This window comes from Erinaceus europaeus, chromosome 16, assembly GCF_950295315.1.
Source record: "Erinaceus europaeus chromosome 16, mEriEur2.1, whole genome shotgun sequence".
Taxonomy (NCBI): domain Eukaryota; kingdom Metazoa; phylum Chordata; class Mammalia; order Eulipotyphla; family Erinaceidae; genus Erinaceus; species Erinaceus europaeus.
In genome coordinates this window covers 48,365,986-48,378,436 of record NC_080177.1, presented here as the reverse complement: position 1 = coordinate 48,378,436, position 12,451 = coordinate 48,365,986, and the positions used below count along the sequence as shown (strand labels likewise).

Below are 12,451 nucleotides of genomic sequence, written 5' to 3'. Positions count from 1 at the left end.
GGATGGTAGTAGTAGGGGGCCTGTCCTCCCGGGAGGCGTGAGGGTGGGCCTCCCACGCAGCCTCTACCCTTCCCTGGTGAAGGGAGGAGGGGCATAAGGGGAGGCTCCAGGGAGTGCTGGCTGCCTTCCGACTCAGTCCCTCTGGAGCGCTGGGATTCCCTTCCCCCCTTCCCCGCACACTCTACCTTCCTTGAACCCAGCAGCTCAAGGGGCTGGGTGAGGCTGGGCGAGGGCAGACCAGAAAGGACCCATCCCCCACCCTCTGGATTTGGTTGGGGAGCGTGAATGGGTGACACCTGGGGGTGAGAGGGAGGGACCCCAGAAACCAGCCGACCTGGGTTGGATAAGAGCTTGAGAGGGGATGTCGCCTGCACTTGCTGAGGCCATGGTGGATTGAGGTTGAGAGGGCACCCCAGGGGGAAAGAGGGCTGGAGAATGGAGAAAGCGCTTTGGGGGGTGTGTGTGTGTGAAGCAGCCTCCACCCTCAAGATGGACTTGTGTCAGCAATCTACAGGCTGGACAGATAGGGTTTTGGAGCATGAGTAGCCCAAAGTCTGAGTGTACTAGTCCCCCCACCACTCCCCTCGCCCAGAATGATTACACACAGGACCCCATCAAGGTTGTGGCAGTGTGTGTGTGTGTGTGTGTGTGTGTGTGCGCGCGCGCGCGCGCGCGCGCCAGGGGGAACACCCAGCCTTTCCAGTTCAGAGCAGTTAAGAACCTTGGAGACAACACTTTAGCCCACCCATCCCCACTCCCAGGGAAAAGAAACCCAGCAGGTAAAGACCCAACAGACTTCATGAGGCCCATGGTCTTGCCTGAGAGTAAATAATTTCTGAGGATCCCTTTAAGGAAGGGTTCTGGTCCCTTTAAGAGGGATGGGGTCAGATAAAAGGACTATAAAAGTCCAGTTTCTTTATTCAGTCCCGGTCTTCCCCAACCCCAGCCTGGGGGCAGGGGTCACTGCAGCAGCCACGTTGACTCGGTGCCCCTGCGTCCAGCCCCCAGGAGTGTAGTCCTATGTGTGCGTGTGTGGGCGGGACGCCAGGTGCTCAGGTCTTCCAATGAGTTCAGGAGCGGCGTCCGCGACTAGGACACACAACACCCCAGGCGGGGGTGGAGGAAGGGGGACGTGCAGCCGGGCTGGGGTGCCCAGACACACACCCCACCCCCCTACCCCCGGCCGAGGTCTGCAGGGACTGCGGGGGTGGGGCAGCAGTCGTCTGTCTGTCTGGCTGGACGTCGTGGGGGAGGGGTTAGCAGCGCGGTGTCGGCCGGGTTGTTTTCCTCCGCAGCTCCCTCACTGCTTCCCATCTCTAGGCGGCTCGCCCTTCCTCTGGGGTCTCCAGCCTGCCCGGCACAAGGCCCCTGCGGGGGTGACAGAGGAGACCCGCTAGAGTTCGGGCTCCATCTGGGCCTCCGGGACCTCGGAAGGGGCGAACACACATCGAGGTGAATATGGGACTATGGTAGAGTGGGGGTTGACGGGCACTGGGCCATAGTGGATGGAGGTTAGGACACAGAGTATGGTAGAGAGAGGGTTGATAGACACCCGACCATGGTGCTGTGTGTGTGTGTGTGTGTGTGTGTGTGTGTGTGTTGGGGTGGGGGGGTGACAGACACAAGGCCATGGTAGAGAGGGTAATGGGAACCGGGCCATACTAGAGTGGGGGGAGACAGGCATGGGGTCATGCTGAAGTGGGTGGCACTCAGGAAAGGTCAGAAGAGCTCAAGGAGGGAAAGTAGAACTACATTAAGGTGACCTGGGAAAAAAGGAGGTGGGGGCACAACCTTGTAGAGCTGGGCTAAAGGAGAGAAGGAGAAGCCAAAATGTCCCTTGGAGAACAGGGAGGAACACCAGCCAGCCTATACCTCCCAGGGCCAGGAGAAAGCGCTGACCTGGGGGAGGCTGTGAGGGCGGGACACCAGGCTGCCAGGCAGGCCGGGCTGGCTGGATAGGCAGGAATGGGCGCTCATGACCACTCTGCTACCTCTCCAGGCAATGCTCACTGTCCCCTCCCACAGGGCCCCAAATAAAGACAGTTCTTGATCCTTTCTGGGGCCACTAGCTTTTCTCTTCTGTGTGACAGTGCTCAGGACAGATTGGTCCTGCCACCACTTCCGAGGCAGTCTGGGCTTCCTGCTACTTAGGTCTCCTTCCCTGTAACGACAGACATTTCTGACCCTTTAACTTCAGTCCCTGCCCATGGGTGGACATGGGCCCAAGGACAGGTAGGCTGGGCTGCTGCCTGGAGAAGCCCTGTCCCCTCTTCTGCCTGGGTCCCAGGCTGCCAGGATGGTGAGGCTCAGGTCTCTCAGCAAATACTGCTGTCACCTTCTGTCCTCCTCTCCCCCCACCCCAGTCTGTGTGAGGGTTGGGGGACATCAACTATGGGAGAAGGGGTACTTGTGAAGAGGGAGGAGTTAGGGCTGGCCTGGTAGGTATGAAGGGACTGTTAAGGACCTTTGTCCTGGAGCTTCAGAGAGGGACCTTTTAGGGTCCTTTTTTAAAAAAAAAATTTTATTTACTGATTGATTATTGGATAGAGACAGAGAGAAATTGAGAAAGAAGGGGAAGATAGGGAAAGAGAGACAGAGAAACATCTGCAGCACTGCTTCATCACTTGTGAAGCTTTCCTGCTGTAGGTGGGGACTAGGGGCTTGAACCTGGGTCCTTGTGCACTGTAATGTGTGCACTCAACCAGATGCGCCACCACCTGGATCCCAGGGTCCTGGCTTTTGTTTTACAGGTTTGGGACTTTTACTTTCCCTAAGAGTGAGAAGTTGGAGAAGTAGAGGCAGCCCTCCAGGAAAAGGAGACCCTTTGAGGAATTTCTGAGAGACCCAGCCTTAGCATTTAGCTTCCATTCTCAAGATTCCATTGCCAGTGGGACACATCTTCTTTTGACGGTGTCCCCTGCACAACTAATTCTGTCAGGGTCTCCTGAATCAGATCTGGAAGCAAGAGACCATTTTGAGGAAGTGCATTTCTTAGGCATAGGGGTTAGCAACCTGGATGACTCTTAAAGGTTGCCTGCACAAGTGCGCAGGAGTCTGAAGGTCTGGGAAAGGCTGCATAGTTTGGTCTTACAGGAGGGGCAGAAACAACACACACACACACACACACACACACACACACACTTTTCATGGGTATTCTTCTCCCCAGCTTAGGAAGCCCCTTCAGGACACGGAGATACCTCTGTCCGCCTGAGGCTTTCTTCCATTCAGTCCTTCCTGGGGCGGCCCCCAGTACTCGGTGACCCTTTCTGCTGCTGTTCCTTTCACCTCCCGCAGCTCCCTTCCCCCTCCCCCCCCCCCCCCCCCCGCTGGAATTGGAATGAGGCTTTGTTCTGGCGTGGACTCAGAATTTTGGAGAACCTACTAAGTGCATACTCCTAGTATTTCCTCAAGTGCAGCCCTCAGCCTGCTTTCGGCGACTCAGGGTACCCAAGACATGGTCCCTTCCTACACCTCCCGGGGACCACCCGGCCTGCCAGGGACCTCGGCCAGGGAACCTAGCCGCCACCCCCACAGCACCCCTCCCCACCTGGCCAGCTCGCCCCGACTGGGAGAGCGACGTCTGTGGGTGTGAGCCTGGCGACTAGGGGGAAGCCAGGTAAGTGTCCACACCTGGTCCCGTACTGGCGTGGGGACGCCGAGTTGAGCTCGGGCTGTCAGGCGGCCCCCGTCCCCACCCCCTCCCCCAGAGCTCTGATGTCCCAGAGGTGGTGGAAGAGGGTGTGTAGGTGTCAAGGACTCTGCTGTCAGCTGGAAACGGATGAGGGCTCCACATTCTGCTCCTGAGAAGTAGAAGGGTGACTTGGGGGCTGGGGCAAGGGGACTGGAGGTGACCGAGAGAAAGAGGAGTGAGATGCGGGTGAGGGGTTACGGGGCCGGCACCGACCTTGCCCGGGAGGAGACGTGGCAGGCGGGGAAGTCGGCAAGGCGAGGCCGGGACGGGAGGGGCTTCCCTGCAACCGGGGCCCCTTGGTTGGAGTCTGGGGCCTTTCTTCAGGAATGGGGGGCTGTCCCCGCTGGATTTGTCACTGTCCTTCCCGGAGCTCTGCCCTAGGGGGCAGAAGCTGCCGGCGAAGGTGGGTGCTCGCCTTCCCGCTCGCAGTTTTTCTAGTGGGTGCTGGAGAGAAGGGGGGACAGAGATGGCGGGGGCGACACAGATGAGGGGGGCGGTTGAGCGACTGGGGCTGAAGGGTCGGGTCACCATGGTATACGCGCCCAGGCTCGGGGGCCGAAGGGAAAAGGCCAGAAGCGGGCCAAGGCGAGCAGCCCCGGCCGCCACTCTGGGCACCGCACCCCTCCCCCAGGCCCGCCACTCCCCGCACGCCTCCCCCGGCCGCCTCGTGCTGCCCCCTGCGTTGGGACGACCGACCCGCCGCTCTGATTGGTTAGAGACCAGGAGGGGGAGCCGAGGGCCGGATTGGCTGGCGGGGCCAGCGCTGGGCGGGGCGGCTGATTGGCGGAGCCAGCCGAGGGGCGCTCCGCTGATTGGCTGGGGACGAGGAAGCAGGAAGGAGGGCGGCGGAGGCTCCGCTCTCGGGGAGTTTGTGGGGGAACCGCGAGCGGCGTAGCGGATCCCGGAGCCCGGCCCCCGCTGCCTGCCCGTCCGGCCGCCCGCCCCGCCCGTCCGGCCCCAGCCGGCCGCCCGCCCCGGTCGGCGCGCCCGCCTCCCCGACGGCCCCGCCCGGCCGAGGCCCCCGCTCCGCCCGCCCGGCCCCAGCCCCCAGGAGGAGGCGCTGACGCAGCAGCGTGGAGCCCGGGAATTGAGCGCCCCCGGGGGGTTCCAGCCGCCGGATTCCAGCCTGGCCAGGGCCTGCGGGCGCCCGGAGCCGTGCCGTCCTCGCCGCCGTCCCGGTGAGCTGGGGCCGGGCGCGCGGGGGGGAAGGGCCGGCGGGCGGGTGGGCACGGGAGGCAGCAGCGGGAAGGGAGAGCCGGCCGCCGTCCGCGCGCCCCCCGAGCGCCGCCCCCGCTGGCCGGGAGGGACGGACGGACGGACAGACGGACGGCGCGGAGCAGGTGCGGCCGCCCGGCGCCTCGGTCCCGCCAGCGGGCAGCGCGGCGCGCCTCGAGGTGACAGCCCCGGGGGCCGCTCGCGTCCAGGCCGGGGGGCGGCGGCGGCGGCCGCAGGGGGCGGCTCGGCCGGGCGCAGAGGGCGGGAGGAGCCGGCGGGCCTCCCCGAGCACCGGCGGCCGGCCCCCCGCAGCCCCCTCCCCCATCGCGGTCCCCGGGGCGGGGGGCGGGGGCGGGGCTGGGGGCGTCCTCCCGCTCAGGGGCTGCCCGGCGCGGCCGGGTGGGGGCGGGGGCCGCGCGGACGGGAGGTGCGGGCGCGACCGGGGCGTGCGTGAGGAAGGGAGGTGCCGAGGACGGAAGGGAGCGGGTTTGGGGCGCGGGCTGGGCCGCGGGAGGCCCGGCGGGGACTGTGCGGAGCGGGCCGGCCCTGAGGCGGGGTGGGGCGGGGGGATCGAAGTTGTCAGACCGCCTCCAAGTGACAGCGGGACCCCGTGCCCGCGGCTTGGCCGGCCGGGCCCTGCCCGCTTTGCCACCTCGCGGCCGGGGCCGGGGGCCGGGTCGGGTCGGGCCCAAGGGGCCCGCTGGGTGGCGGAGCGCCGGACAAAGGCGGCGCCGGAGCGGGCGCAGGTGGTGGCGTCGGGGAGGGGAGCGGGTTCGAGCCACCCAGCCCGAGGGGCGGGAGGCGGACCGGACTCTGCCCGGGGGATGCGGGGGCCGGGCGCCGCGTGGGAGGAGCCGCCGCGGGGCACCCGCGCTCCAAGCATCGAGCACCGCGGCCGAGTCGGGAGCGTGGGGTCCGCGGCGGGCGGGGGCCGGGGGCAGCGTGCGCGGAGGGCGAGCGGAGCTGCACCCCCATCTAGGGCAGCTTCTGGTGGCCCATTGTCACTGTTCAGGCACAGAGACCAGTTGAGCTGGGGGCTGCAGCACCCTTAGATGTGCTCCTGTGGACCCTGTACTGCTGCCTCCCAGCACTTTTGCCCGGAGGAGCTACCCGCATAGAGATCTGAGAAACAGAGGGAGTCTGCAAATCTGGGCAGGAATTTCTTGATTAAATAAGAGAAAGGTTGATAGTCCTGTTCCTTTGTACCTCCCAGCCGCCCTCGGCTCTGCCCCCCCCAGAAGTAGCAAAGGGCCCCAGAGAGAGCAAATGCCCTAGAGGGACAGCACTGTCCTTGGCCAGTGGGAGGACACTCGGGAGCCCCTGGCCAAAGCCAGCAGTGCCGGCAGGGACAGTGCTGGGCTGGATGCGTTCCTATTGGTGCAAATGCAAGCCCCCTTGATCCTCTCGGGTCACAGCTTTCCGGCTGTTGAGAACTTGGCTTTTGGCTAACTGGAGTTTACTAGCCACATCAGTTTCCGGCTAGGTTAGGGCCTTCTCTGGCTCTGGATGAGCTGTCATCCTATGCAGGCAAGCTGCCTCTCAATCTTGGCTCCTGACCCCTGGGTTGGGGTTGAGATTTGTGGGAAGGGAGAGGTTACCTTAAGCAGGTTCGATGAAAATTTATTTGCAGGTCTAAGATGCAGAGAGTAGGGACACATCTCTAGGCCTTGGTATCTTCTCTGAGGCTGCCCAGTGTGTGGTGTCTTTGTGGTGGCAGCACGGAGTGACTTGTAACTGGGTCCTGGCCACCAGGTTTTAAAGAGGAATTGTCACGATAAAGTTTTCCGCTCAGGGTCTTCACCTGGTGGAGACTCCAGTCAAATTTGATGTTTTAGGAGGGTTTGTTTTGGCGAGTTTGGTCAAAAGAGGTTTTTCTTTTCTGTTTTTAATAATCAGTTTTTATTGTGGCACAAAAGATGTGCCTGACTTAAGTCACATGTGCCAAGACTTCAGAGGGTGAAGTCTTGGACTCTCAAGCATGATGTCTTTAAGTTTGATCCCTGGTATTGCTTATGTCAGAGTGAAGCTCTGGTTCTCTTTTCTCCCATCTCTTTCTCATTAATAAATACCAACCCCACACGCACCAATTTGTTTTCTGAGAGGAAGAGAGCAGAGCCCTGCTCTGCTCTGACATACGCAAACCTGTGCATGCAAGTCCTGTGCTCAGTTTGCTGAGCTGCCTCCCTGGTCAAACTCAAATTCTTTCCTTCACATCCCTCCTTATTTTTATTGCTTGCCTCCCATCCATCTTTCAGGCCTGTGCTGGCTTGCCTTCCCCTCTACTTCCTCTGGCCCTCTTTTTTCAGTCTGGTCACAACTGCTAGATGATTCTTCCTAAAGCCCTCCCCCACCTCACCACACCCCACCCCCACCATATCATTCCCCTATTTATAAACCTGCGGTGGCTCCCGATTTTCTGCAGTCTGAACCTAGTCGGTGTCTTCTAAGGCTGTCCCCAGACCAGGCCTGTACACTTGTCTCCGCATCTTCACTCCTGCTTGTCTCAGTTACCCTTCCACCCCACCACGCACTGCCATTAACCCGGCTTACGCTTCGCCTCACCGGCTGCCACCACTCAGGCCACTCCAGGTGTGTTCAGCTGGTCTCTGCCACTGTGACCTGTGCCTGTAATACGCTGAGTAGTTTTGTAGGTGGGTTGTTTCTTCATACGTGTGTGTGTGTGTGTATGTATGTGTGTGTGTGTGTGTGTGTGTCTGTCTGTCTGTCTTAGGGATTCCAGCTTTGGATTATGCACATGGATTTGTGGAAAGAGTAATTGCAGTTGGCCACTCAGTAGGGTGGAAACGGGGGACCTTGCTTCCTACTTCCCCAGAAAGTCTCATGGTGGAGTTCTGGGTGGCTTTTAGCTTGCTCTGTCAAGGGCATATAGAGAGGGCTGGGGGTGGTGGTGGTGGTGGTGTGTTTTAGTGATTTCATTTATGTATTATTGAGAAAGAGAGAGAACCAAAGTATGCCTCTGACATATGTGATGCCAGGGATTGAACTCAAGACTTCATGCTTGAGCGTCCACCACTTTATCCACTGTGCCACCTCCCGGGTCACTGTGGGTGCATTGCCAGGAGAGCAGTGAAACTTGACTGCTGTCTCGACATCATGTCTCAACTGACCGGGAGCTGGGAAAGGTCTGTGCTCCTGTGTCCCTCCCACCCCACCAGGCCTTCTCTGCTCTTGTGCAACTCACTTCGATGTCCATGCTAAATAAATCCACATTTGATCACTCCTCCATTCTGGGTGTAAATGAGGGTGCAGACACAGAGGGAAATGTGCCTGTAGTCTTGGAGGAGGTGTCACAGTGGGGGCCTCGTCTGGCAGTTCAGGCAAGGTTCCATACTGGACCCCTCAGAAATGAAAACTGTTTCTAGTTCTCCCAGGGCTTTCATTTTTGTTTGCTGCTGGCTTTGGGCCCCAGAGGGAAAGAAAAGAGGACTGCCGAGTGGTTTGAGTCTAGACGGGTAAAAATAAATCGTGCATCCATGCCTTTCCCCCAAACCTTCCCTTTCTGCCCCAGTTTGATGATTAATGAACCTGCATTTCCCTTCCAAGCGGGAAGGCCACCCTGCACAGTTGCCATGGTGATGTATGCCGCCCCCACCCCCACCCCAGTCAATTAAGGCAGGTCCCTATCACCCTTTCCTATGTGTCCCAGGAGAGTGCCCCTCTCACTGCCTGGGGATGCAGCTCTGGCTCTCCACCACTCAAGCTGCTGTCACCATGTGTCCAAGTGTCTCCAAGCACAGTCCTTCCTCTTCTCAGGGGTTGGGGGGACTGTCTGCGTCTCACCAACCCATGCAAGCTGTACCCCTCTTAGATCCTGTAGCCACTGGAGCACTTGTGTGAAGAATCAGAAAAATCCCATTTTCAAAATATATCCATATTGCAAATTAAAAGCTAGTCAGAGCCCCCTTCTACCTTTCCCCCGGATTAAAGAAGATGAAATAGCTCATTTGGATAGTGCACTGCTTTGCTATGTGCACAACCTGGGTTCAAGCCCCACCTCATTGGAGGAAACTTTGGTGCTGTGGTCTCCCTTACTCTCTCTCTGTTTCTATACAAAATGACAGTAATAATAATAAAGAAGGAGGAAAAAAAACCTACAGCTTCTTTGGTATCTTGGAGTAGAAGTTGGAAGCATTTGACCTCCAGAAAGGAAGCAGGAAGTCAGCCTCTCAGCTTATAGATGTTTCTTGCTGGAGTTGCTGAAAATTTTCAGTAGAATTTTTTTTTCTTTGCCCTGGCATTTGGGGAGATAAGTGTTTTTATCTGATTCTACTTTTGGTCCTTGCTCTGGCCATGCCTGGCCTCACTGCCACCATAACAAGGTGATTCATTAGAAAGGAGAAAACAGTCTTAAGGAAGAAAGTCCCTGGAGTCAGAAGTAGCCCACCGGGGTTGGGCAGTAGCGCAGTGGGTTAAGCGCATGTGGCGCAAAGTGCAAGGACCTGCATAAGGATCCCGGTTCAATACCCAGACTCCCCACCTGCAGGGGAGTCGCTTCACAACCAGTGAAGCAGGTCTGCAGGTGTCTGTCTTTCTTTCCCCCTCAGTCTTCTTCTCCATTTCTTTCTGTACTATCCAACAACGACGACATCAATAACAACAACAATAATAACCACAACAACCATAAAGCAACAAGGGCAACAAAAGGGGGAAAAAAGTCTCCAGGAGCAGTGGATTAGTGGTGCAGGCACCAAGCCCCAGCAATAACCCTGGAGGCAAAAAAAGAAAGAAAAAGTAGCCCACATTCAACTAAAGCTGCCAGCTGGAGGAGTTTGGTTTCTGGAGTATTCCACAAACAGCCCCTCATTGTGAACAGGCGAGAAGAATGTCAACATGGCAGCATCTCAAAATGAGCAGCAACACCCAGCCCAAGTGTCCATAGGAATTTGCACAGCCTGGCTTCCATGGTATAGGGGTGTGGGGGCAGTCCCAACCTTGACTCTAGGACCAGGAGCACCTGTGAACCCTGAACAGATGAGGAATGCCTGGTCACTTCCACTTCCTTAGGGTGGTAGCCTTGGAGGAGATCCCACAGGAGGAAGTGCTGCCTGCTTTTCTGGAAGTCACCTAACAAGTGAAATGAGTTGGTTTGAATCCCAGCTCCTTTATGGTTCCCTTGCCCACCTCCTGCTGCTACAAACACTAACTCACTCACCTGGCTGGCAGGGAGGAGGAGGAGCAGGAGTGGCCGCCATTGACATCAGGGATCCCATGGGCCATTCCGCCAGGCCTGCTGAGCACCAGCCCTACCCAGGGGTTGCAGTGGAGGAATTAGCATTCTACCCCAGCTGACCAGACCTACCAGCTGGAGACTAGTGAGAACTGAAGGCAGAGTCACATCCAGGGCTCAGTGGTGTGACCTAGCAGGGAATTCTACCCAGATGTCATTTCCCCACTGAGAGATACCAGCTAGGGTGGATGGTTAATTACCTGAATCAGCATTCCTCCCAGATGGGAGAGCATCATCCCTGAGGGTCACTTCAGGATTCAAAGAGGTCTGTCCGTGAAGAGGGAGCATGTTTTTGCTGCACCAAGACCACATTACTGTAATGAGAGACGGACACACTTAACAAGGAGTTTGGGAGCTATATCTTGCCTCTTAAGTCAGTTTCCTTTCCTATGGGTGGAGCCGAGAGTGGGGCGTGGTTGTTTGACCTCCTTATCATCTAAAGAGGCAGCACCTGGTGAATGCCCACCTCTGTCAATCCCAGGTCATCACCTGCTGTGATGTCTTCCACTTCTATTTCATCTCTGGTGCATATCTGCCTCCAACAATCCTCTGATGCCTCTTTTTTTTTTTTCCCCAGGGGGTGTGTAGAACCTCTAAGTTCACTTTGATGGGCACAACAAGTCCTCCAAAGGCAACGAGGTACCCTTTGCTGTTAGCACCTGTGTTTGATGATGCCTCTTTTTTAAAAAATATTTATTCCATTTTGTTGTTCTTATTGTTTTATTGTTGTAGTTATCGTTGTTGTCATCGTTGTTGGATAGGACAGAGAGAAATGGAGAGAGGAGGGGAAGACAGAGGGGGAGAGAAAGATAGACACCTGCAGACCTGCTTCACCGCCTGTGAAGCGACTCCCCTGCAGGTGGGGGGGGGGCTTGAACTGAGATCCTTATGCCAGTCCTTGCGCTTTCCTCCACCTGTACTTAACCCGCTGCACTACTGCCCAGCTCCTCCTCTGATGCCTCAAGTCACTCCTGCTTATGGAGGAGTGGCCTTTGCTGGGTTTGTGTTTTGTTTGTCAGAGCACTGCTCAGCTCTGGCTTATATGGTGTAGGGAATTGAACCTGGGACTTTCAAGTCTTAGGCATGACTCTCTTTGCATAAACATTATGCTACCTCCCTGCCCTCCACTGGGGTTCTCATCCAACTGCAACCACCTGTCTAAAATATTTGGGGAGCAGTCCAGGACATGGTGGTGCAGTAGATAAAGCATTTAGATTCTCAAGCATGAGGTCCTTTTGGTATTGCATATGCTAGAGTGATGCTCTGGTTCTCTCATAGATAAATAAATCTCTCTTCTTTTTTTTTTTAAGTTTGTGGGGAAATCTCAGTTTGTTGAACCTGTTCTCTTTTCACCAGCTGTTCTAGGTGAATTCTGTGGTATTAAAGGAGGACACCAGTGTGCTTGCTGCTCAGTGCCTAGATGACTCTTGACAGGCTTGCCAGCAGGGAAGATGGAGTCACCAGCCTACCTGTGTCCTCCACTGTGTGCTCAAGGGGCTCCCAGATGGGGTCAAATGTAAAAGAGTTAGAAAATTGATGAAATGACTATGAGGAGATTTGCAGAGAAAAATCACAATGACTGGATTTCTGTACCAAGGGGAGGCAGGCAAGGAGAGTTAACTGGTCCTTATATATATTTTTTTTATTTGTTATTCTTTTATATTTATTTTCCCTTTTGTTGCCCTTGTTTTTCATTGTTGTAGTTATTGTTGTTATTGATGTCGTCATTGTTAGAGAGGACAGAGAGAAATGGAGAGAGAAGGGGAAGACAGAGAAAAGGAGAGAAAGATAGACACCAGCAGACCTGCTTCACCACCTGTGAAGTGACTCCCCTGCAGGTGGGGAGCTGGGGGCTTGAACTGGGATCCTTACGCCGGTCCTAGAGCTATGCGCCATGTGCAGTTAACCTGCTGCGCTACCGCCCGATTCCCTGGTCATTATATATTAAGGTGGTTGTTTGGAGTGTGATAACCAAGGGTCTGTCTTCACATTATTGGAGAGGTAGCTCAGTGGATAGAGTGCATGCTTTGCAAACCTGAGAATTTTTTTAAGTGTTTTTTAAATTTTTCCTATATTTATTTTCCCTTTTGTTGTTGTTATTGTTGTTATTGATGTCATCATTGTTGGATAGGACAGAGAGAAATGGAGAGAGGAGGGGAAGACAGAGAGGGGGAGAGAAAGATAGACACTTGCAGACCTGCTTCACCACCTGTGAAGTGACTCCAGTGCAGGTAGGGAGCCGGGGCCTCGAACCTGAGAATTTGAGTTCTAGCCTGGATATCACATATGGCAGGAGT

The 12,451-nt window shown here is 56.6% G+C and overlaps 2 protein-coding genes and 1 non-coding gene across 7 annotated transcripts in view; 1 reads left to right on the top strand and 2 right to left on the bottom strand.

Annotated features, from left to right (window-relative positions):
* Positions 1–895: 895 nt before the first annotated feature.
* LOC132533382 (basic proline-rich protein-like) lies at positions 896–5,789 on the bottom strand. Its single transcript, XM_060174186.1, has 6 exons — positions 5,714–5,789; positions 5,012–5,606; positions 3,901–4,874; positions 3,548–3,797; positions 2,850–2,955; positions 896–1,368 (listed from the first exon to the last, which is right to left on the bottom strand). The coding sequence occupies exons 1-5, from the start codon at positions 5,787–5,789 to the stop codon at positions 2,871–2,873; spliced, it is 1,980 nt and encodes a 659-aa protein (XP_060030169.1). The 3' UTR covers positions 896–1,368; positions 2,850–2,870.
* The window catches only part of BAHD1 (bromo adjacent homology domain containing 1), a 30,367-nt gene continuing 19,236 nt past the window's right edge, over positions 1,321–12,451 (top strand). For 2 of the 5 annotated variants that reach the window (XM_060175119.1, XM_060175115.1), the window contains exon 1: positions 4,736–4,869. The gene's annotated coding sequence lies outside the window, so the exon portion shown is untranslated. Of the gene's footprint in view, positions 1,453–3,730; positions 3,816–4,735; positions 4,870–4,902; positions 5,032–12,451 lie in introns of those variants that run through there. The other 3 variants (XM_060175116.1, XM_060175117.1, XM_060175118.1) reach the window with 3 other exon arrangements.
* LOC132533631 (small nucleolar RNA SNORA68) lies at positions 10,735–10,867 on the bottom strand. The gene has a single exon (XR_009545489.1). It is a non-coding gene; the product is annotated as a small nucleolar RNA SNORA68 (small nucleolar RNA).

Excerpts from the sequence above, each read along its gene's own strand:
- LOC132533382 (XM_060174186.1), bottom strand. The coding sequence starts at position 5,789 with ATGCTTGGAGCGCGGGTGCCCCGCGGCGGCTCCTCCCACGCGGCGCCC. Across the intron at positions 5,607-5,713 it reads CATCCCCCGGGCAGAGTCCG|CGGGCCCCTTGGGCCCGACC; the intron begins GTCCGCCTCCCG and ends TCCGCCACCCAG. Across the intron at positions 4,875-5,011 it reads CTGCTCCGCGCCGTCCGTCT|CTCACCGGGACGGCGGCGAG; the intron begins GTCCGTCCGTCC and ends GCCCGGCCCCAG.